General features: G+C 45.0%; 1 protein-coding gene across 4 annotated transcripts in view; it reads left to right on the top strand.

The window, feature by feature from the left end:
• Nucleotides 1–13,571, top strand: part of VPS8 (VPS8 subunit of CORVET complex) — a 250,782-nt gene extending 237,211 nt beyond the window's left edge. For 2 of the 4 annotated variants that reach the window (XM_060639415.3, XM_060639414.3), the window contains exons 46-47: nucleotides 9,956–10,036; nucleotides 12,855–13,571. In XM_060639415.3, coding sequence (XP_060495398.1) covers nucleotides 9,956–10,036; nucleotides 12,855–13,004 — 231 coding nt within the window. In that variant the 3' untranslated portion in view covers nucleotides 13,005–13,571. Of the gene's footprint in view, nucleotides 1–5,287; nucleotides 5,400–9,955; nucleotides 10,037–11,205; nucleotides 11,341–12,854 lie in introns of those variants that run through there. The other 2 variants (XR_013557963.2, XR_013557964.2) reach the window with 2 other exon arrangements.
• Nucleotides 13,572–22,169: the final 8,598 nt, after the last annotated feature.

The following is a 22,169-nucleotide window of genomic DNA, read 5'->3' as shown; positions in this document are numbered from 1 at the left end:
TCATGACCTTAATTATTGTAGAGATTCTGTGACTGCCCTGGCTTCATGTGTGATTTGAAAGCCTTTGTATCCAGGATCCCTAGTATTATGTTATCCCCATTCCTAGGAATCCAGCCTTCAGGGCGACAGTGGATCATGGCGGCTTTCCTATAGTGAAGCTTGATGCTCTAGTTAAGTCTGTGGATTCCTGAAAGTCTTAGGTTGTTTTCCTTCCTTCCAGCTGAGGTAATTAACAGCTCTCATTTCTACCCCATGTGAGTCATTGAGCCTCTGACATGTGCTGGCACACTATCTTAGCCCAGTGTCCTTCTGACCAGGGCTTTCCTCCATCATCGGGACCTCATTTTCCACCAGATGTACTTTAACACTGAGTGTTACAAGGTCATTTCCAGGGCTGTCGCCGTTTATCCCTCTCATGTTTAGCTTCAGTTTAATTTTCAGCTTTTGTCACTATATTACATGGGAAGAAAGAAATGTGCTCTGGCAGATAGCATCAAATGTGTTTTTCTTTCTCTTCCAATTGGAAAATCACTCATAATCAGTCCTCTGCTGGGGGGTTAGATGGTCTGGGAACACTGGGAAGGGTGCTTTGTGTTTATAGATTTGCCATACTGGGATCGAATTCAAATCTGCTTGCTCCCACTTTGATTTTGTGCATGACAGTGATTTGGCAAATCACATTCTCTGTACAGCATCTTAGACTAAATCTGTTATTCCTCTTCAAGGCTGTCTTGGGTCTTTGTGACAGTGTCTCTAATGCCTGTAGTTGGTTTCCCTAGTTTGTATATAATTGTGCAGTAAAAGCCACGAGTAATTTCAAGAAGAATGTGTATTCTGCTGCTTTAGAATGAAATATTCTAAATGTATCTGTTAAGTCCATCTGGTCCAGTGTGTCATTCAAAGCCTAGATTCCTTGTTGGTTTTCTGCTTAGATGATCTGTCCATTGCTATAAGTGGGGTATTAAAGTCTCCTGTTATCGTATTATTATCAGTAAGTTTCTTTATGTTTGTTACTAATTGATTTATATATTTGGGTGCTCCTAAGTTGGCATAGATATTTACAATTGTTAGATCTTCTTGATGGATAGACCCCTTAATTATGATGTAACGCCCTTCTTCATCTCTTGTTACAGTCTTTATTTTCAAATCTGGTTGTCTGATATAAGTATAGTTACTCCGGCTCTCTTTTGCTGTCCCTTGGCATGATAGATGGCTCTCCATCCCTTCACTTTGAATCTGCAGGTGTTTTTAGGTCTAAAATGAGTCTCTTGTCGGCAGCATCTAGATGGATCTTGGGGTTTTTTGTTTTTGTTTTATTCTGATACCCTATGTCTTTTGATTGAAGCATTTAGTCCATTTCCATGATTGAAAGATATGAATTTAGTGCCATCGTGTTGGAGTTGGTGTTTCTGATGATGTCCTCTGGTCCCTTGTAGTCTTTGCTGCTTTGGTCTTCTTTTTTTTTTTTTTTCCTCCACTCAGAGTCCCCCTTAAAATTACTTGCAGGTCTGGTTTAGTTGTCACGAACTCCTTTCGTTTTGTCTGGAAAACTCTTTATCTCTTCTGTTCCGAATGACAGCCTTGCTGGATAAGAATTCTTGGCTGCATATTTTTCCCCATTCAGCACATTGAATATTTCCTGCCACTCTTCCTGGCCTGCCAAGTTTCAGTGGACAGGTGTGCTGCTGACCTTACGTGTCTACCCGTGTAGGTTCAGGACCTTCTGTCCCTAGCTTATCTAGGAAGATAAGGAATTCTCTCCTTATCTTTGTGTTTTGCTATGATATATCATGGTGCTGGCCTGTTTTTGTTGATTTTGAGGGGGGTCTCTGTGCCCAGTTTCCTTCTCCAGATTAGGGAAGTTCTCAGCTATGATTTGTTCAAATAAAACTTCTGCCCCTTTTACTTGCTCTTCTTCAGGACTCCTTTGATAACAGATACGGTTTCATTTCATGGAATCACTTAGTTGCTCTAAGTCTCTCCTCGTGCTCTAGTTATTTCTCTTCACTCTTTTTTTCAGCTTTCTTATTTTCCATAATTTTATCTTCTGTTTCACCTATTCTCTCCTCTGCTTCCTCCTCATTCTCACTGTATCCAGTTTATTTTGCATCTCAGTTATAGCATTTTTTGTTTCATCCTGACTAGTTCTTAGGCCTTTCGTCTCTTGCAGCAAGGGTCTCTCTGGTGTCTTTTATGCTGTTTTCAAACCTAGCCACTTGTCTCACGACTGTTGTTCTAAATCCTTGTTCAGATATATTGCTTACATCTGTTTTGAGTGCGTCCCTGGCTGTGATTTCTTCTTGACCTTTCTTTTGGGGGAGAATTCCTCCGTCTTGTCATTTTGACTAAGTTTCTATCTTGTGTGTGTTTTAAAAGCTTGCCTGTTTCCTGCACCTGAGCATACTGCTGTATCAAAAAGGGGTCGTACACTGTCCGGGGCCTGCCTGGCACTTCAGGAAGTGTTTCTGGTGTATGCTGTGTGCACTCTGCTGTTGGGTTTTGGCTGCCCTTTCCCACTGCTCAGTCCTCTGCAGACCTCCTCCTTGCTTGCCATGAAGAGTGTTTGGACCTTTTACTAGGTGTGCTTTGATTTGTTTGTTAAAACAATCCTGGAAAAAAGCAGGGGAGCCAGATCCCAAAAAAGGAGAAAAGGGAAGAGAACAAAAACAAAACAGAATCAAAAACCATAAGGCTGATTCCAAAGACAACGACAAGGAAAAAAAAGAAAAGAAAAAAGAAAAAGGAAAAAAAGCCTGATCCAAAAAAAAAAAAGAAAAGGAATTGAAAAAAACAAACAAGAAACTCTGAGCTTGATTCCAAAAGAAAAGAAGAAGGAAGAACAAAAGAAAAAAGAACTGTCAGTGTCATTTTGAGGCACGATTTTCAGTGCACTTAGGGCATAGGGAATGCTGCCCATGCTGGTCTTTGGAGGAGAGGTCCCCTGTGCTGGCTCAGAGTCCTTCTTGCCCCAGTAAATGAACAGTTGTCAGGCACGGGTTGGGGGGAGGGTGTTTGGTGTAAGTAGGTCCCACCTTCACTGGGGCCACTGTGGTGTTCTCTGAGGTCCCACCATGTTGGTATTGGGGGAAAATGGCACCACCCCAGTCTCTCATCCTGGACCGACCGAGGATCTCAACCCCTGCTGTCAGGCCCCCATCACAGAGTAGCAAGGGCACTTAGCTTGCCCTGTGCCACAGATCTCCTGTGTTTTTTCTTTGACGTCTGGCTGGGATTCAAAACCCAGCCTTAAAGGAGCCGGCACCACATGGATCCTCCCCCATCCTCCAGAGTAGAGGCTCTCCCCCCTACTGATGAAAGGCCTTTGGCTGGCACCTACAGGGTCTTTTATCCTAGGGGAGACAAAAACCCTCTTCCAAAAGTACTCTAGGAAGGGGAATGTTTTTTCCCAGTGTGCCCCAGAGAGCTCTACACCACCCTATGCTATGCTCTCTAGGCCAGCTCCCTCCTGCCCAGGAGCACATGCCAAGGCTCCATTCTGGAAAAAGTCACGCACTTCCAAAACCTTGGATTTTGAGCTCCAAACGCTGTTTGCAAAAAAGATCCGGGACACTCAGTACTTCTCGCTGCCCAGTCTGTGGTTCAGAGAGGTTTTCCTCCTGTGTGAATCCAATGCTGCACTTTCTCAACCCTTTTCTTTTTTCTTTCCCTTTTGTCTCTCCACGGAAGAGTTCCCTCTGCTCTGCGGCAACGCTGTTTTTTCTCCCCCATTCATATCCACACACCGTGCACCTGCCACCTGTCTCCCTCCAACCGTAGAGATCCTTCTGCCACTCTGCAGATCAGTTTCCTGGGTGTTCAAGTGGTCTGACCTCAAAACAGCTCTGTTTGAAGGACAAGGAAAGCCCAGGGTCCCCGTGTTTCTCCACCATCTTAACTCCTCCTTTGCCATGAGTAATTTCAGTAAATGTTACTTACTTACTTACTTGAAACCTTTGTGCCCTAAATGCTTATTATCTCATGGTAATCTCTCCCTGGTGGTAGAGAGTGGCCCCTGGTGACCTTGCCTCTTGATCAGAATATAGACCCGGGGGGAGTGCCATGACCTGCTCAAGTTATGTAAGGGGCTGTGACAGAATTAGAGCTCAGGGCTCCTGAGTCCCAGCCCATTGTTCTTTCCCCCAGGCTCTTCTCCTGGGCGTATAGATGACACAGTTGCAGTAATCGCTGCCGTTTATTGAACATCAAATAGGCACCAGGCCCACATGTTACCTCCGGTCCTCACAACAGTTCTGCAATGTAGAGTTTACAGATAATGACAGAGACTGAGAAAAGCTAAATAAGTTGGCCAGAGGCCCTCGGCTAGTTGTTGCAGAATCCTGATGGAGCCCAGGTCTGCCAGAGTCCGTGCCTGTGTTCCTGCTGCACTGCAGAGGGCTTGAGAAAGCTCCTGTGAGCATGTGACCAAGAGAAATGCTTGCTTGCCCTTCCTGTCCCTTCCTGCATCTCACCCGCAGGCAATTATTTCACACGTGCTCTGTGCCAAATCCAGTGCGGGTGCCGGTAGGCAGGAGAAGACAGAGGCCCCGTCCTTGGGGAGCTCTCCTTTTTGTAAAGCTTTCCCCCCACTCCCTCTCTTTGACACCCCTTCCTTTGCCACCTTTGCCACTTTGGACTGCACTGCGCTCTATGTCTGCTTTCTTTCCCTTTCATTGGCCACATTAGGAGGAGGTGTGCACGACCAGACTCCCGTGTTAGACTGACTCTGGGTGTGGTGGTGCATGCAGGGCCCTTGTGTGCCTCGTCTAATAAATAACCCCAAATGAGAACTTACAGCTCCCTGGGCATTTCCCAAGTGCTGTATGCATCACTTCCCAATCCCAGCCACCTTCTGTGGCACAGCTATTAGCTTATCCCACATTACAAAAGAAAAACGAAAAAACCAACCAATTCAGAACAGGTAACCTGCCTACGAGTGTAGTCTGGTGGCTGGCGATGTCAGGTTTGGGCTTAGGCAGATGGCTTCAGTGTGTAGGCTCTTAACCACCAGCCACACATGGGGAGCAGGCCCGGTCTCCCCTCCACAGGCCACAGTCACACCAAGTGGAAGGTCTGCCCTCGAAAGTACTAAGGCAACAACAGAAAGAGGCTTTTAACTACAAGTCCCCACTTGCTTGGTAAATTTTCCTACCTCTTAAAAGGGTTGATACCTATATTTTTGATATTTTAAAAATAATCCTTGCTCCGAAAGCGAATTAAATAAAATGAAATTGACGTCTTCTCTGAGATATAGGGCAGATATGCCAGAAATCACAAAAAATCTTTACAGGTCCCGAGTTCTTGAAACAGGAAGACGAGGGTCAGTGATTTCACACTGGACCAGGAGAGCCAAGCGACTGTGGGTTCAGACACCTAAACTGGACAGTTCCAAATAGACCAGGGTATGTGGTTGTTCAGCAGCGGTTTCTTGAGCGTTTGCTGGATATGGAGCATGGGGGACAGAAGAGTGACCAAGACACCGCGCTGGTGTTCAGGTAGCTCACGGTCTAACAGAATCACACCACAGTGAGTGTGACGTAACGGTTCTGCAGGGTTCACGCGGAAGCTGATCGGTCGACACGACTGGGGTGCGTGGAGGAGGCGTTCCGGAGAGCGTGCTGACCTGACACTTCCATGTCTCATGTGCAAGGGTGTAATCTGGGCCCAAAAATGTTGCAATAGCAGGGACGTCCTGTTGGTTTATGTAGACGATGTGAGAGCATGTTGCAAACGAGGCCTGCCCTGGCGAATAAGCAGAGCTTGAGAGGCTGCTGAGGCACAATAACAACCATATATTACTTTATCAGCAGTGGAGAAGGTGAAATCTTTTTGCGGGGTTTTCATGCCCCACAGATGCTGGGACGTTAGGCTCTTCTTGTTCATCTTTGTGCCTCAGGCCTGATAATAGCAGGGACTCCAGAGATACTTGTTAAACCGTAGAAATGGGTCTTCCGCTCACGAGGCCTGGAGGTGATAGGGCAGGAGCCTGCATAGCCAGGGCACAAATCAGCTAAATGGGCCTTCAGCGCACAAGCTGCCATCCCAGAGGCCCTGTCCCTCTTCTCATCGTCTCCCCATCCCACTCTTCAAGCCTGCACCAGGAAAAAGAGTACAGAAATGCTTGCCTCAGTGATTGACTAGTCATTTCCTGAATGCTTCCTTTTTAAAAATACTGTCTTATTCTAGGAAGGCCTTTAAATCAGGTGAACGTCTACTAGGTCCCGGGCACGTCTACAACCAGCTCTCCCATTTTGCCTCAAATGACTTGCCTTCACTTTACCGCAGTGACAGCGTTATGGCCCAGGCAAGAACAGGGCGTCTCCAACCTGCAGTGACTTTGCTTCCAGGGGTTCCGGGGAAGCCCCAGCAGTCACTCCTTAGTTCAGTCTCTGGTTGTCCAGGATGATGGCTTGCATTGTAAGATAGAACCTGTAATCCTCAGTTATTTCACACCCGTGGAACAACTGCATTTTTCAGTTTCTGAAAGATGCCATTGTTGGAAACTCCTTCTTTTGGTATTTCCAAGGAGTTTAAGGGCCTCGAGGAGAAGGCCCTGACAAGCCACCACTGCACACTGATCTGGGCATGTCATATTGTTGGAAATTCTGAGTGTTTATGTGTTCTCCTAGCAAAGGAGAACTCGAGTTTTGTTTTTGTTTTCAAAATCATGGTTATTTTATTGAAGTGTTTCACCATTTGGAGTTCTAAGGCTAAAATAGGACTGGGGTGCCTGGGTGGCTGAGTCAGTTAAGCATGTGGACTCTTGGTTTCAGCTCAGGTGACCCTCTGCATTGAGCTAACCTACCAGAGCAGTGCCTGCTCGGGATTCTCTGCCCCTTCCCCCCCCCCCCCCTTTCTCAAAAGAACCTGAACTAGGACTTAATGTAGAATAAAGGAGGTTAAGGCATTCACAGATGTCAGAGGGAAAACCAGTCCTTGGTTTCCCAAGATTTCCCACGGACGAAAGGCTGTGCAAACACTCCATGAGAACAGAGAAATGGCTGTGGGGGGAGCCAGTGTGCAGGAGGGATGGCAGGGCTGGAGGCCGCAGCTCAGGTCCACAACAGCAGGCTGGGAAGAAGTCAGTACATTCACCAAAAACCACTTGCTTTCCAGGCTCTAGGATGCTGAGGATTTCCTCAGACAAGGGGAGAACTAGGGTTAATAAGGTAAAGGCCCTGTTTATGGACCCTTAATTGGTTCTGAAATTTTTATTCATATTAGGCAAGTCTCCTAGCCTTCTCTTCCTCAGTTTACACAGTCGTGAGCACTTATTTAGTAAAATAGGTGTAGGGCTTGCAGTTCCATAAGATTCAAAATAAAGCATGTGGCAGGAACATCCTTATTAAATAATTTTCTTATAATATCCAAGGGTTGGTAAGGTGCGTGTGTGAACCTAGTAAGTGTTGAAAACCAACATCCCTAGTCTGAGTGCATTAGAAAAAAAGAAATGCTAATTGAGTGGTTGATTTGGTACAGTTGAATCAATGGGGGGCAAAATACTCGTAACCCGAGAGCCTTCTGTTACCACAGGACTCAGGACAGGATGTCTCTGGCTGCCCTGAACTGTTTTTGGAGTACAGATTAGCACCTGGGCCCAGAAGTGCAGACTGACACTAGCTAGACTAGCTAGCAGTCTCAGCACTCCAGGGGCGGGGGGGGTGGGGGGGGGGAGGAGATATGCTAGAAACCCAGAATCGCAGACCCCACCCCAAACCTGCTAACCAGACCTCTCAGTGATTATTATGCATCTTAAAATCTGAGAGGTACTGGCTCATAACACATGAGCTGGACCATCATTTTTGACTTTTGCACTTTCTGCCTCGGTGAGCAAACTCCCAGAGGCTGGAGCCATTTATTCTGTGCCTGGAATAGACTCTTCTGCCACATAGTATTTCCTGGGGGGCAGCGGGGGTGGTGAAAGCATGATTCTGTTTTTAGCAGTGGCATTTTCTACTTATGACTTGACCCGGCCTTCACTTTCCGGCCTCAATGATTTGAGTTGGTTCCAAAATACATCCATAAATGAAGTAAATAAATGAGGAAATTAGATTTAAAAAAAAAAAAAACTATGTGATTGAAGAATAATATAAAACTGGGTTGTAATTGCATACATAAATGTGTGCCACCAAGTCCTCAGCAGTTGCTAGTCTATGCAGCTGACTCTTTAGCCCTGCGTTCCCTAGTGATAAAAGCAGAAAAGAAAATACAATTATTAGCAAGTCTGGGTCCAGTACAGCTCTCCTCAGTGCAGAGTCTGATGGGACTTTTTTCAGTGGATCGCTGTAAGTGGCCTGTACCATCCACACTTTTGTAGCAAGTACAATAGTACATTTCATGAGTTTTTTTTCTTACAATATCCCTTCAAGGCAAAGGACTGTTTTATAAAAATACTTCTATAAGGGGAGACCTTTTCTGGCTCTTGCCGCTTGATCATATGCAAACTTGACATTTTAATCTTCTTTTTAATTAACTTGCCTTGCCCCTCACCATCACCCCCACCTCCCAACACCCTCCTCAGTCTACTGCTGACTTGTTTCTGGGTGGGCCTTCCTAGTTAAACCTTATTACAGAATAACCAGGGATTAAGCACAGGTGAAATGGGGGTGGCTGGTCCCTCGTCATATGGACTGTGGCAGTGGCAAGCCCACAGCTGAAGTTTTGAATGGCTAATAAAAGGCACGTATCACCCTTGTCCTTAACCCACCCTGCTCCCCAGTTTATGCCAGTAATACTGAAGGGATTCAGGAAACCAGGTGGCAAAACCATGTTTTTCGTTGTTAAGTGTCTCAAAGATAATTATATTTTTTTCTTGTTTTGCTTTGTTGGAGCTAGGTGTATAGTCTTTCTTAGACTTACAGATCGTCTTTAGCTTGGATCTCCCCTGCGTATTTTACCTAGTGTTTGTCAGAAGTGTAACACTCCACACACTTTATCTCCAAAAATACGATATTTTTCCTACAAGAGCATCTGACTATTGATATCGACTCAGGTCATAATCTGACTGTCATGAGATGGAGCTCTGTGTCAGGCTCTGTGCTCGGTGCTAAGCCTGCTTGGGATTGTTTCTCTCCCTCTCTCTCTACCTCTCCCCCACTTGAAGGTACGCTTCTCTCTCTCATTTTTTTTTTTTCTGTTTGTTTATTTTTGAGAGAGAGAAAGAGCACAAGCAGGCAAAGCGCAGAGAGAGATGGAGACACTGAACCTGAAGCAGGCTCCAGGCTCTGAGCTGTCAGCACAGAGCCCTATGTGGGGGCTCGAACCCACAAACCATGAGATCATGACCTGAACCAAAGTCGGTTGCTTAACCAACTGAGCCACCCAGGTACCCCTTTAAAAATAAATAAAAAGTGTCAAGGCAAGTTTAAACGTTCTCATTAGAGACTGATCTCTCCATGTGTCTGGCAGACTCAGAGACATGGAACAGAATGAAAAATAGAGCCTCCATGGGTCCACTGTTTTCTTTCAGGCTGTTTTGGATCATACCGCCCCTCCCAGGATTTCCACTGAGCCACCTTGTCCTCAGCCATCCCCACACCACTGACAGCATCACAAGAACTAAGTGTTACTTTGGGGCCACAACTGTGGGATTCCAGAAGCGCATGAGGTGTGAGCCTCCTCACTGACAGCTGCTCTCTGGACCGAAAACGAGATCCTTTTCACCCACATAGGGGCTGAAGCAGTAACATAGTTCCACCCTAGGCCGGCATGAGTGATTTCAAGGGTACTCTTGCTTCCATTCTCTCTGAGCTCTTAGTACGTTTCCCCCCCCAAAGATAGTAAAAATATTGAGGAGGAAAAGATGCGCCCAATTCTAATCAATGTTCAGTAAAATCTGTTTGCTGGTGGCGTGGGTTTCCTCTGAAAAGCACAAAGGAAGACCGTATTCTGTTTCAGCATTGGCCACGTGCAGAGGCCGCCCATGGGTTTTGTTTACCTTATCTTTTCTAATTTACAGGCAGCCTCAGAACCTGTTCTGGACCCACAGCAAATCCAAGCGTTTGATCAACTTTGCCGTCTCTACCGAGGAAGTTCCCGGGTAATGTTTATGTAGTGGTTTAGATTTGTATTTCCCTATTTATAGATACTGTTTGGGAAATGCAGTGTCCTCAGGTCCTCCCGCTGCCTCTTCAGTTTGGAACCCTGGTTAAGGCCATGTGGAGCCCCAGCCCCAGGGAGCATTCTGGATTCAGCAGAGGATACAGAGGCAGTGGGAACTGCAGTGGAGACTAGGAAGATTGGTCTTCATTCCAAAGGCCCTGGGCTCAAACTCTGAGTACCTGTCTAGAACTGTAGAAGAGAACAGACTGGAACAGCTGCTAGCAGTCATGCCCCAGCGTCTGTCTGGGTGCCCCACAGGCCCGTCCCAGGTGTGCTCAGTAACTTTCTTAGCCTGTCCTTCCTTGCCTACTGCCTATCTCCAGGTGGCCTGTCCAGTCACCCAGAACAGAAACCCCACAACAGCCCTTTCCCCCAGAGATCGGGTAGGCATCTTTTTTTTTCCTCCTCTGTATTTCTTCCCTTCCCTTCCCCTCCAAACTGTCACTCACAGAGGCTGCTGCAGACCTTCTGTCCTTGCTCCATGCCTCTGTCTGGGTGCTCACTCCAGACCCCAATGTCTTGTTACCCTCTTGTTTAAACACTTTCCTGGACCTCTGTAACCTGAAGGTGGAGTCCAGATTACCACCTTCTCCATTCCCCAAGTCATACCTAAATTCCTGTTCGGCCAGATTTGTTCTCTGAGCTTATCCTGAGCTTGCACAGACTGTGTGTCTTTTAAGCCTGGACTCCCTTCTCCCACCCTGTTCTTATGCAGATGCCTGCTGGGTGGCTTGGTAGCCCAGAGGAAAACTTGTGTTCCTTCTTTGAGAGTTGGTTTTTATCCCAGGGGACTTCTCCAGGGGTCTCCTGAATGTGGTCCAGCAGCTTTATTGAACTGGCATCACCTGTGTCCCTTCTCAGCCTCAGCCAAGCTCTGCCCCAGGAGTTGGTTTTCTGGGCCTTCTCAGCAAGGTCCACGGCTTCAAACTGTTGAGCCATTTTTCAGGACTCCTTGATTCCAGATCACAAAGTTACAGAAGTAGAACACAGAAATGTCTTCTCTTAGGAAATAGAAAATATCTTTGTGGTTGATCTTTCTACCTCACAGTGTCTGAATGTGAAAGAACTTTGAGTTTATGTAACATCTGTCGCCCGTTCTGTTCCCAGCACTGTACAGAATTGTTCTTGCAGAGAACTTCACAGGCCGATGGGCAGCTGAGAGGGTTGTAGAGGATAAGAAGTGGCACGAGATGGGGCTCGAGCAGAGCGAGGGACATCTCTCTGCAACCTGCTTGACCAGCAGTGCATACACTTGAGCAAGTGTACCTCCTGTGTGTCCTTAGCTGAGTGACTTGGAGCTTCTGAGCCACTGCTGTGAATTGGGCCCCACACGTGTCACTGGATTGCTTTAGATGAATTGGCACTTTGAACTTAGAGGTCCTTTGGGTGTCTCTCCAGTTACCATAATCCTGGTAGTAAGTTTTCAACAAAAGTGACAAAGGAGACAGGCGAGTCTTGTGCCATTAGTGCTTGGATGGAGAGAGAACCCCTTGCCAGGATCAGAGAACAGCTGCTGGGTCAGCCAGAAGACCGGGTTCCTGGCAGGGTAGGTGAGTAGGGAGCAGGTGATAGACGAGTTACCTCTAGGGAAGGCACAACTGTCAGTGGCTCAGCTGAGCAGAACTTGCCACATGGACCTGAGTTTGAATCCCACACTACCATTTGCCACTCACCACAGAGTAACTTGGGGCAAGTGAATTTAACTCTTGGGGCTCTGGGTTTTTTACCCAGAGGGTTGTGGAAGATTAGAAATAGTACACATGTGGGGGCGCCTAGGTGGCTCAGTTGGTTAATTCTTCATTCTTGCTCAGGTCATGATCTCATGGTTTGTGGGATCGAGCCCCATGTTGGGCGTCTTTCTCTTCCCCTCCACCACTCACGCACATGCTCGTTGTCTCTCAAAATACCGTATTTTTTAATGTTTATATAAGTTTTTAAAAAATAGTACATATGTAAAGGACCTGGCACAGTGCCTGGCACCTAGAAGGCACTCATTACAGTTACCTTGGACTATCAGAAGTACCTGTGGACTTTGGGTCCAGAGCCTGACAGACTTTGATGGTTCACTCCTCACAGCTGCCCTGTCCAGGTGAAGGACTTTGGGTGTAAAATTTGTCTCTTCTGTGACCATGAGCGCCAGGCTCTCTGCTCCCTACTTTTGCAGAAAGCCTTTGAGGTAAAAGGGATGGCCCTCAGAGTGACAGTCTGGCTTCCCAGTGGGTTGGTATTAGCCTTACCTAATCTTTCGGAACAGAGCCACTAACAGAGGGTTTTGCTGGTGTCATTGGTGGAAGCAGGACTCTAAGAGGACAGGTAGAGTCCCTGAATTTAAAGTGGCAGCTGGACACTTGGAGCTATACAGGTTGCAAAGGAGAGGTCAGAGGCAGAGTGTGGAACAAGCTCTGCTGAGAACCTCAGCTCAGGGCGTGTGTGCGGAGGGGGCGGCAGGGTCCTGTGCTAGCCAGGGTGGGAATGCTCAGAGCAAGGGAGGTTCGGAATGAGACGTCCCCAGTGCAGTCTCATCATTATTAAAGGAGGAAATATGGGCCCTGAAAGTGAAATGAACTTGCCCGAAGTCACATTACTTGTTTGTGAGATGCAACCCTGGGGTCTATACCCTGCAGCACAGTGCTGTCCCTTGTGTATTCGAGGCCAAGGAACTGAGGACCCTCCACTCTGTTCCACACCCCCTGCCAAACCCACCCACGTTGTCTTCCCCTACTCACCTTGGTTGATGTGTGTCCCCTCCTTTGCAGCTGGCCCTCCTTACAGAACTCTCCCAGAATCGCAGCAGCGACAGCTACAGGCCGTTCAGTGGCTCCCAGAGTGGCCCTGCTTTCAACAGCATCTTCCAGAATGAGAACTTCCAGCTGCAGCTCATTCCCCCACCTGTGACTGAGGACTGAGGCCTGGCACTGAAGACCAGAGACCATCCTAATGCAGCCAGGGAGGGACCCCCTCTCTAACTGGCTTGGCCCCTCCGTCTGCCCCCCTCTGAGCAGAGGTTCCGAGGGGGACATCTATGCCTGGGCCTTTCTTCCTGCCCCTCATTCCCCAGGGAGACTCCCTGTCTCTTCCAAGATGTTGCTGCAGCATCAGGTCACCAGACCAGTTGATTTTGTTTTGTTAAGCAAAGGAATGTCCCATACTTTTGTCCAGCTTTTTAAGAAAGTACGTTTTGCCAGTTGGAACGTTTTCCAGTTTCCCTGAAGCTTAGAGAATAGGTGGGTCTCAGGCAGATGGCATTCAGGAGTCTGTCCTGCCTCATCCCCTCTAGCTGCTGGGTAACCTGGAAGGACTTCAACTTCTGCTGCTGTTGGGAAAAGAGAACAGGGGTTGCAAGGCCACAGGATAACTGGAACCTGCACTGTGGGGGGAGGTGGGGGCATCTCCCTTTTGATACGTATATGGCAAAACCCATTTGAGTGTAAGATTTGCCCTCTCTGACAATAAATGCCTCTGTGTTTAAGTTCTGCAGGCCTTCTGGCTGGCTGTCTAGCTCTCAGTCTAAGTCACGAAGGACATTCAGAACCCTTGTTGCCACAATTGGTTTTATTAATCCAAAGTCAGGGACCCTGATTGTGGCAACCCTGCCTTTATTCACATGATCAGCTCCATCACAGGCTCCATTCAGAGTGGCCCAGCCACCCAAGTGCTCCTATGGCAGCGAGTAGGTGAGCCAGAGCAGTATTTTTCCATTCCTTGGCCCTGGGACTCTGGACATCCTTGAACCAACAGCCACAGGAGGTCACAACTACAGAGACCAGGTTTCCACCTCACAGGTCGAGGTGCTCCTTTCATCTGTTCACTCAGGGATCAACACTGGCTTACACTAACCAAGCCCACAGGAAATAGATACATACACTAGAAGCAAATATGTTGACTTTGAATAGAAAATTGATCCTGCCATGTGCTGTGATCCTGAGCAGATCACTTCTCTAAGCTTCGACTTTAACAAAGCCATTGTGAAGACTGAATGAGACAATCCATGTTAACATTTAGCACTGTGTGGGCACATGGCAGATGCCCCCAAAATGTGAGTTTAGCTTTCATTATGGAACTCCTCCCAAGACCTGGCTGCACAGGCAGCTAGCTGCCTCGTGATGGGGATGTGAAAGGAGGTCAAATTGGGGGAGGTGGTTGAGCATTAAGTGATCACCAATTGGATGCTGGTTACAGTTACAGGACATAGTCTCAACCCTATTTTACAGATAAAAAAGCTGAGACCCACACGATAAACAATCGTTATTACAAGGCAACACACTCAAGAAATGGCAGAACAGAGTTGGTCTCAAGATGGCAGTGTAACAAGACCCTGAATTCACCTCCTTCCACAGACCAACAAATCTACAACTACATATGGAATAATGCCCTCTGAAAGGAACCTGAAAATTGGATGACCAAAGCCTCCACGACAAAGGCTGAAAGGGTAACATCAGGATGGGAAGGAGGAGACACAGAGATGGGGACTTGCCAGGGGGGAAAACACATCAGCCATGGGGAAGCACAACTAGGAGGGATCTCAAAGGTATGGAACTTTTCCCTGAGGAGTGATGGATTTGAGCTCTACATCAGGCACCCCAAACCTTAGATCCTCCACAGGAGAGATGAGCTCCCAAAACACCAGGTTTTCAAAACTCAATGAGGATTATGTTCAGGAAGACTATAAAACTGTAGAGAATGGAAAACCCACTCTTAAAGGGCTGAGTTGCAGACTCGTACCCAGAGACCAGTGCAAAAACACCATTTTAAAAAGCAGACTATAAGTAAAGGAGTTCCATTTACTAACCTTAAAGCATCCGTCACAGCAGCGGGAAACAGCAGAAACTCCCCCTGGGGACGGAGACACTGGTATGAGCCACTTCTGCAACCTCAGTCTACCTCAATAATACCAGTACTCGTGGGCCATCTTGGAATTCTCCCTCTAAACTGCTAGCCCCAGAAAGGGTATACTCCACTGACAGCCCCACCCAACACACCTCAGTAGTCCTAGATACACCCCACAGATGGGCCAGGGGCCAGCCCTGCCTACCAATGCACCACAGTCACAGCCCACCACAATAGAAGGGAGCACACAGCTCACATAGAGGACACCCTTAGGCACCTGGCCTGGTGACAAAAGGAGATTGCCCTTCTGGGCCCCACAGGACATCTCCTACATAAGGCCACTCCTTCAAGACTGAGAGAGGTCACTGACCTACCTATAAATAGAAACACAGACAAAATGAGGGGGACAGAAGAATATCTCCAAACAAAAGAACAAGACAAAACCTCAGGAAAAAAGGGAAACAGAGATACACAAACTACTTCATAAAGAGTTCCAAGGAATGGTCATCAAGATGCTCACCAAACTCAGGAGAAGAACAGATGAACGCAGTGTGAACTGTAAGTGTAAGACAGTACCAAACAGAAGTTATAACAACTAAAAAATACACTAGAGGGGTTCCAAAGCAGACTGGATGAAGTAGAATAGATCAGGTGAGCTGGAGGAGGAGCTATGGAACTCACCCAGACAAAGCAGCAAAATGAAAAAAGCATTAAGAAAAATGAAGATACCTTAACAGACATCAAGCAGAATAACAATCACATTATATAGATCCCAGGGGAAGACAGAAAGGGCCAGAAAAATAATTTGAAGAAATCCTGGCTGAAAACTTCTCTGGGAAAGGAATCAGACATCCAAGTCCATGATAAACACAAAGAGATCCACACCAACACACATTATAATTAAAATGGTAGAAATTAAGAATAAAGACAAAATCAGGAGCAGCAGGAGAAAAACAACTTATTACATATAAGGAAAACTCCATAAAGCTATCAGATTTTTCAGCAGAAACTTTACAGACCAGGAGGAAATGGCATGACATATTCAAAGTGCAGAAAGGAAAAAACTTCCAACCAAGAATCCTCTGCCCAGCAAGATTATTCCAAATTGGAGGGATTAACAGCTTTTCAGATAAGTAAAAGCTAAAGGAGTTCATCACCACTAAACCAGCCCTACAATAAATGTTTTAAAGGGACTTCGTTAAGCTGAGAAGAAATGGCACCAATAAAGTATAGGAAAGTAAAAATCTCACTGGAAAAATAACAAAGCCAGTGAATCAATCACTTATAAAGCCAGCATGAAGGTTAAAAGACCAAAGTAGTAAAATTAAGGGAGGTGGCCCAAGATGGCAGCATAGAAAGACCCTAAACTCATCTCTTCCCACTGACACACATATAATAGAGCAGTTCCTCCTAAGGAAGAAGTGAGAGCTGATTGAACAGTCTCTGCCCAACAAACAATAGAGGGACCACACAGAGAACAGTAGGAGACACGATACCATAAGAACCCCACCGTCAAAGCAGCAACCTGCAATAGGGAGAGATGTCACTTGAGGGGCCCAGTCCAGATTCATCTACCCTGAGGCACAGTGAAAAACAGGTTAATTAAACTATGAGCAAAGGAAATCCGTTTACTAACCTTAGGGCATCCACCAAACTGGCAGGGAACTGCTGGAACTCTCCAGGATAAGAGGCATGGTGAATGCCATTTTTTACATTCTTCCTCCACCTTGACAGCACAAGCAGGAGCAGGGACCAGGTGCTTAAGCCAGCCTGTTAGGGCTGCCCCAGTGGACCCTGAACCCCTGGCCCACACCAGCTCCAGCCATCCCCCCAAGATAGCTCTGGCACAGTGCACTCTGGGACTCCTCCCTCCACCCCCAGCACACACCGAACCCAGTCATCCCACCAGCCATACAGCCCCAGTTCAGTGCATCTGAGGATTCCCCTCAGCCCATGCCTGCTGTCTTGCAAGGGCAGCTTTGACATGGTGTGCCCCAGGATGCCTCTGGCCTGTGCCCATCTCACCAGGGTGGCCCTGGCATGATTCACCCCAGGACTGCCAGCTTGCTCCAGCTCCAGCCATCCTGCCAGGGCAGCTCTAGGCAGGGTACCCAGGGACTACCCACAAGATGGCCTTGACAAGGCACACCCTAGATCCCCCAGTCCATGCCACTCTGGCATCAAGGTGGCCCTGGCACAGTGCATCCAGGACTCCCTGGCCTATGCCCACTCCAGCTTCAACCACCATACCAAGTGAGTGCCCTGGGACACCGCACCCACCCCAAACCCAGCCCACTTGCTTAGCTCCAACCAGCCTGCCAAAGCTTCCAGTCCCAGTCTACACAGGATATGGTCCTGTACAGGGCCACTCCTTCAAGACCAGGACAGGTAGCTATTCCACCTAATTTATAGAAACAAACACAGAAAATAAAACTAAAATGAGACAGTGAAGTATGTCCCAAACAAGATAAATATCCCAGGGAAAAAAAACCCTAAAGAAATGGAGGTAATTTATCTGATAAAGAGCTCAAAGTAATAGTCATAAAAATGCTCACTGAAATTGGGAGAATAGAGGAACACAATGAAAACTTCAACAAAGAAAATGTAAGACATAACCAATCAGAGCTGAAGAATAATTAAAATGAAAAATACACTACATGGAATCAGCAGCAGATAAGATGATGCAGAAGAATGGATCAGCAATCTTGAAGATAGAATAGTGGAAATCACCAGAACAGGAAAAAGAAAAAAGAATTTTGTAAAAACAATATTTAAGGAACCTCTAGGAAAATATCAAGTATACTAAATTCACATTATAGAGGTCCCAGAAAGAGAAAAGAGAAGGGGGGGTGGGGGGCAGAAAACTTGAAGAAATAATGACTAAAAACTTCACTAACATGGCAAAAGAAATGGACATTCAGGTACAGGAAGCAGAAAATTCCAAATAAGATGAACCCAAAGAGAGCCACATGAAGACATAATTAAAATTGCAAAAGTTAAAGAGAGAACCTTAAAAGCAAGGAAGAAAAAAAGTCACATACAAAGGAAATCCCATAAGACTATCAGCTGATTTTTCAGAAATTTTGCAGGCCCAAAAGGACTGAAAGGATGTATTTAAAGCACTGGGAGTATTCCAACCAAGGATACTCAGCAAGATTATCATTTAGAATAGAAGGTTCCCAGACAAGCAAAAAACCTAAAGGAGTTAATCACTTAAACAACCTTCCAAGAAATGCTAAAGGGTCTTCTTTAAGTGGAGGGGCACCTGGGTGGCTCAGTTGGTTAAGCATCTGACTTCAGCTCAGGTCATGATCTCGCGGCCTGTGAGTTCGAGCCCCGCATTGGGCTCTGGGCTGACAGCTCAGAGCCTGGAGCCTATTTCAGATGCTGTGTCTCCCTCTCTCTCTCTGACCCTCCCCCCCCTCCCCCCCCGGTCATGCTCTGTCTCTCTCTGTCTCAAAAATAAACGTTAAAGAACAATTTTTTTAAGTGGAAAAGAAAAAGCTATAACCAGAAATAAAACATAAGAAAAATTATCACTGGTAAAGGCAAACACATGATAAAGGCAGTGGATCAGTCACTTACAAAGTTAGTATGAAGGTCAAATGACAAAAATAATAAAATCAACTGTACCTATGATAAGTAGTTAGATACACAAAATAAAAGATGTAAGATAGGACATAGGAAACAAAACTGGGGGTGCCTGAGTGGCTTAGTCAGTTAAGCATCCAACTTCAGCTCAGGTCATGATCTCACAGTTCGTGAATTCGAGTCCCACATCGGGCTTCATGCTCAGCATGGATTTCTCTCTCTCTCTCCATCTCTGCGCCTCCCCCACCAAATAAATTTTTTAAAAAACTGGGTAAGGGCAGTAAAAGTGTAGTGCTTTTAGAATGTGTTCAGATTTAAGCAACTATCAGTTTAAAATAGACTGCTCTGTGTTTCTTTGTGTCAATATATATGAACCCCATGGTAACTACAACCAAAAACCTGCAATAGATACACAAAAAAGAGAAGGGAGAAAGGGAAGGGAAGGGAGGAAGGAAGACATCAAACTGCAAGGAAGAGACCAAGAAAAGAAGGAACAGGGAGAATCTACCCAAACAGCCAGAAAACAATAAAATGGCAATACATTTATACTTACCAATAATTACATTCAATGTCAGTGGACTATGTTCACCAGTCAAAAAATATAGGGTGGCTGAATAGATTTTTTTAATGTTTATTTATTTTTGAGAAGGGAGAGGGATAGAAAGAGAGGGAGACAGAACCCAAAGCAGGCTCCAGGCTCTGAGCTCTCAGCACAGAGCCCGACGCGGGGCTCAAATCCACGAACTGCAAGATCATGACCTGAACCCAAACCAAGAGACAGAGGCTTAACCAACTGAGTCACTCAGGTGCCCCGTGAATAGATTTTTTTAAAACCAAGAACTATCTATACGGTGTCTACAAAAGTCTCTCTTCAGATCTAAAGACATGCACAGACTGAATGTGGAGCAATAGAAAAAGATATTCCATGAAAATGGAAATGAAAAGAAAGCTGGAGTAACTATACTCATCAGATAAAATGGACTTTAAAACAAAGACTAATAGGAGAACAAAAAGGCATTACATAATGATAAAGGGGTCAATCCAGCAAGACAATGTAACATTTGTAAACGTATATACACACAACATAGGAGCATAAAAGTATACACAGCAAATATTAACAGATCTAAAGAGATAAATTGAAAGCAGTACAATAATAGTAAGAGACTTTAATACCCTACTTTCATCAATGGATAGATCATCCAAACAAAAAATCAATTAGAAAACATTGGCCTTAAAAAACACATCAGGCCAGATGGATTTAGTAGATATATACAGAACATTCCATCCAAAAACAGATGTAATATACATGGAACATTCTCCAGGACAGTCGTGGGTTGGGCCACAAAACAAGTCTCGCTGAATTCAAGAAAATTTAAATCACATCAAGTACCTTTTCTGATCATAATGGTATGAAATTAGAAATTTCAAGAAGAAAATGGGGAAAACCACAAAAAAGTGGAAATAACATGCTACTAACCATCCAATGGGTCATCAAAGAAACCAAAGGAGAAATAAAAAATTACCTAGAGACAAATGGAAACTGAAACAGAACATACCAAAATTTATCGCATGCAGCAAAAGCAGTTCTAAGAGGGGAGTTCATAGCAATATAGGCCTACATCAAAAAACGAGAAAAATCTCAATTTAACTTCACACCTAAGGAGTGAAAGAAAGGTAATAATAAAGATCAGAATGGAAATAAATGAAATAAAGACTAAAAGGACAATAGAAAAGATCAATGAAATTAAGAGCTGGTTCTTTGAAAAGATAAAATCCACAAACCCTTAGCTAGACAGCACAAGAAAAAAAGAGAGGACTCAAATAAATAAAATCAACAATGAAGAAGAAGTAGGCTCCTGGGTGGCTCAGTCGGTTAAGTGTCCAACTCTTGGCTTCAGCTTAGGTCATGATGTCATGGTTTGTGGGTTTAAGGCCTGCTTCAGGCTCCATGTTGCTAGTGTGGAGCCTGCCTGGGATTCTCTCTCTCTCCCTCTCATTCTTCTCTCTCTGCCCCTTCCCAGCTCACACATGCTCTCACTCTCTCAAAATAAATGAATAAACTTTAAAAATAGACTGAGAGAGAAGTTGTAATTGATACCACAGAAATACAAAGGGTCGTAAGAGACTACTATGAATAATTATATGCCAACAAACTTGACAACATACAGGAAATGGATAAATTCCTAGAAACATACATTCTTCTAAGATTGAATTATGAAGAAACAGAAAATGTGAATAGTCCAACTACTAGTAAGCAGATTGAAAGAGTAATCAGAAACCTCGCAATAAAAATAAAAGTCAGGGATTGGATGGTTTCACTGGCAAATTCTACCAAACACTCAAAGATTTACTACCTATTCTTCTCCAACTATTTCAAAAAACTGAAGAGGAATGAAAGATTCCAAACACATTTTATGAGGCCAGCATTACCCTGATACCAAAACCAGATAAGGACACCACAAAAAAAGAAAATTGCAGGCCAGTATCTTTGATGAACATAGATGCAAAAATTCCTAACAAAATATTAGCAGATAAAATCCAACAGTATATCAAAAGGATCATACACCACGGTCAAGTAAGATTTATTCCTGGTATACCATCCAAGGATGGTTCAGTGTCTGCAAATCAATCAACATATGCCACGTTAACAAAATGAAAGATAAAAATCATATGTTCATCTCAATAGATACAGAAAAAACACTCGACAAAATGCAACATCCAATTATGGTTTAAAAAAAATCTCTCAATAGGGGCGCCTGGGTGTCTCAGTTTAAGTGTCTGACTTCAGCTCAGGTCATGATCTCATGGTTCGTGAGTAGGAGTCCTGCGTCAGGCTCTGCACTCAGCACTGAGCCTTCTTTGGTTCCTGTGTCTCCCTCTCTCTGACCCTGCCTCACTCACACACACACTCTCTCTCAAAAATAAATAATAAAACATTTTTTTTAAATCTGTCAACAAAGTGGGTATCAAGTACCCAAGTGGGTACCTCAACATAATAAGTCACATATGACAATCTTACAACCTAACATCACACTCAATGGTGAAAAGCTGAAAGCTTTCCTTTAAGAACAGGAACAAGATAAGTGTGCCCACTCTTACCATTTTTATTCAACATAGTATTGGAAGTCAAATACTTCAAGTCCAATCCAAAGTACCTTGGAAGCAGTTAGGCAAAAAGAAGTTAGGCCAAAAGCAGTTAAGCCAAGGCAGTTAGGCAAAAAGAAGAAAAAACAAGCATCCAAACAGAAAGGAAGAGGTAAAACTGCCAGTATTTGCAGATGACATGATGCTCTATGTGGAATACCCTAAGGACTCTACAAAAAAAACACACAAAAAAACAAAACAAAACAAAAAAAAACAAAAACCAAAAAACTTCTAGAACTGATAAATGAATTCAGTGAAGTTACAGGATACAAAATCAACACACAGAAATCTGTGGCATTTCTACACACTTACAACAAAACATAGAAATTAAGAAAACATTCCCAGTTATAATTGCATCTAAAAACACCCAGAAATAAAGTGAGGAGGTGAAAGACCTGTACATTGAAAACTGTAAGACACTGATGAAAGAAACTGAAGAAGACACTAATGGAAAGGTATTCTATGCTCATGAATTGGAAGAATTAATACAGTTAAAATGTCCATACTAC

This window comes from Panthera onca, chromosome C2, assembly GCF_046562875.1.
Source record: "Panthera onca isolate mPanOnc1 chromosome C2, mPanOnc1 haplotype 2, whole genome shotgun sequence".
In the NCBI taxonomy this organism is placed as follows: domain Eukaryota; kingdom Metazoa; phylum Chordata; class Mammalia; order Carnivora; family Felidae; genus Panthera; species Panthera onca.
This window is presented reverse-complemented; position numbering and strand designations above follow the sequence as displayed.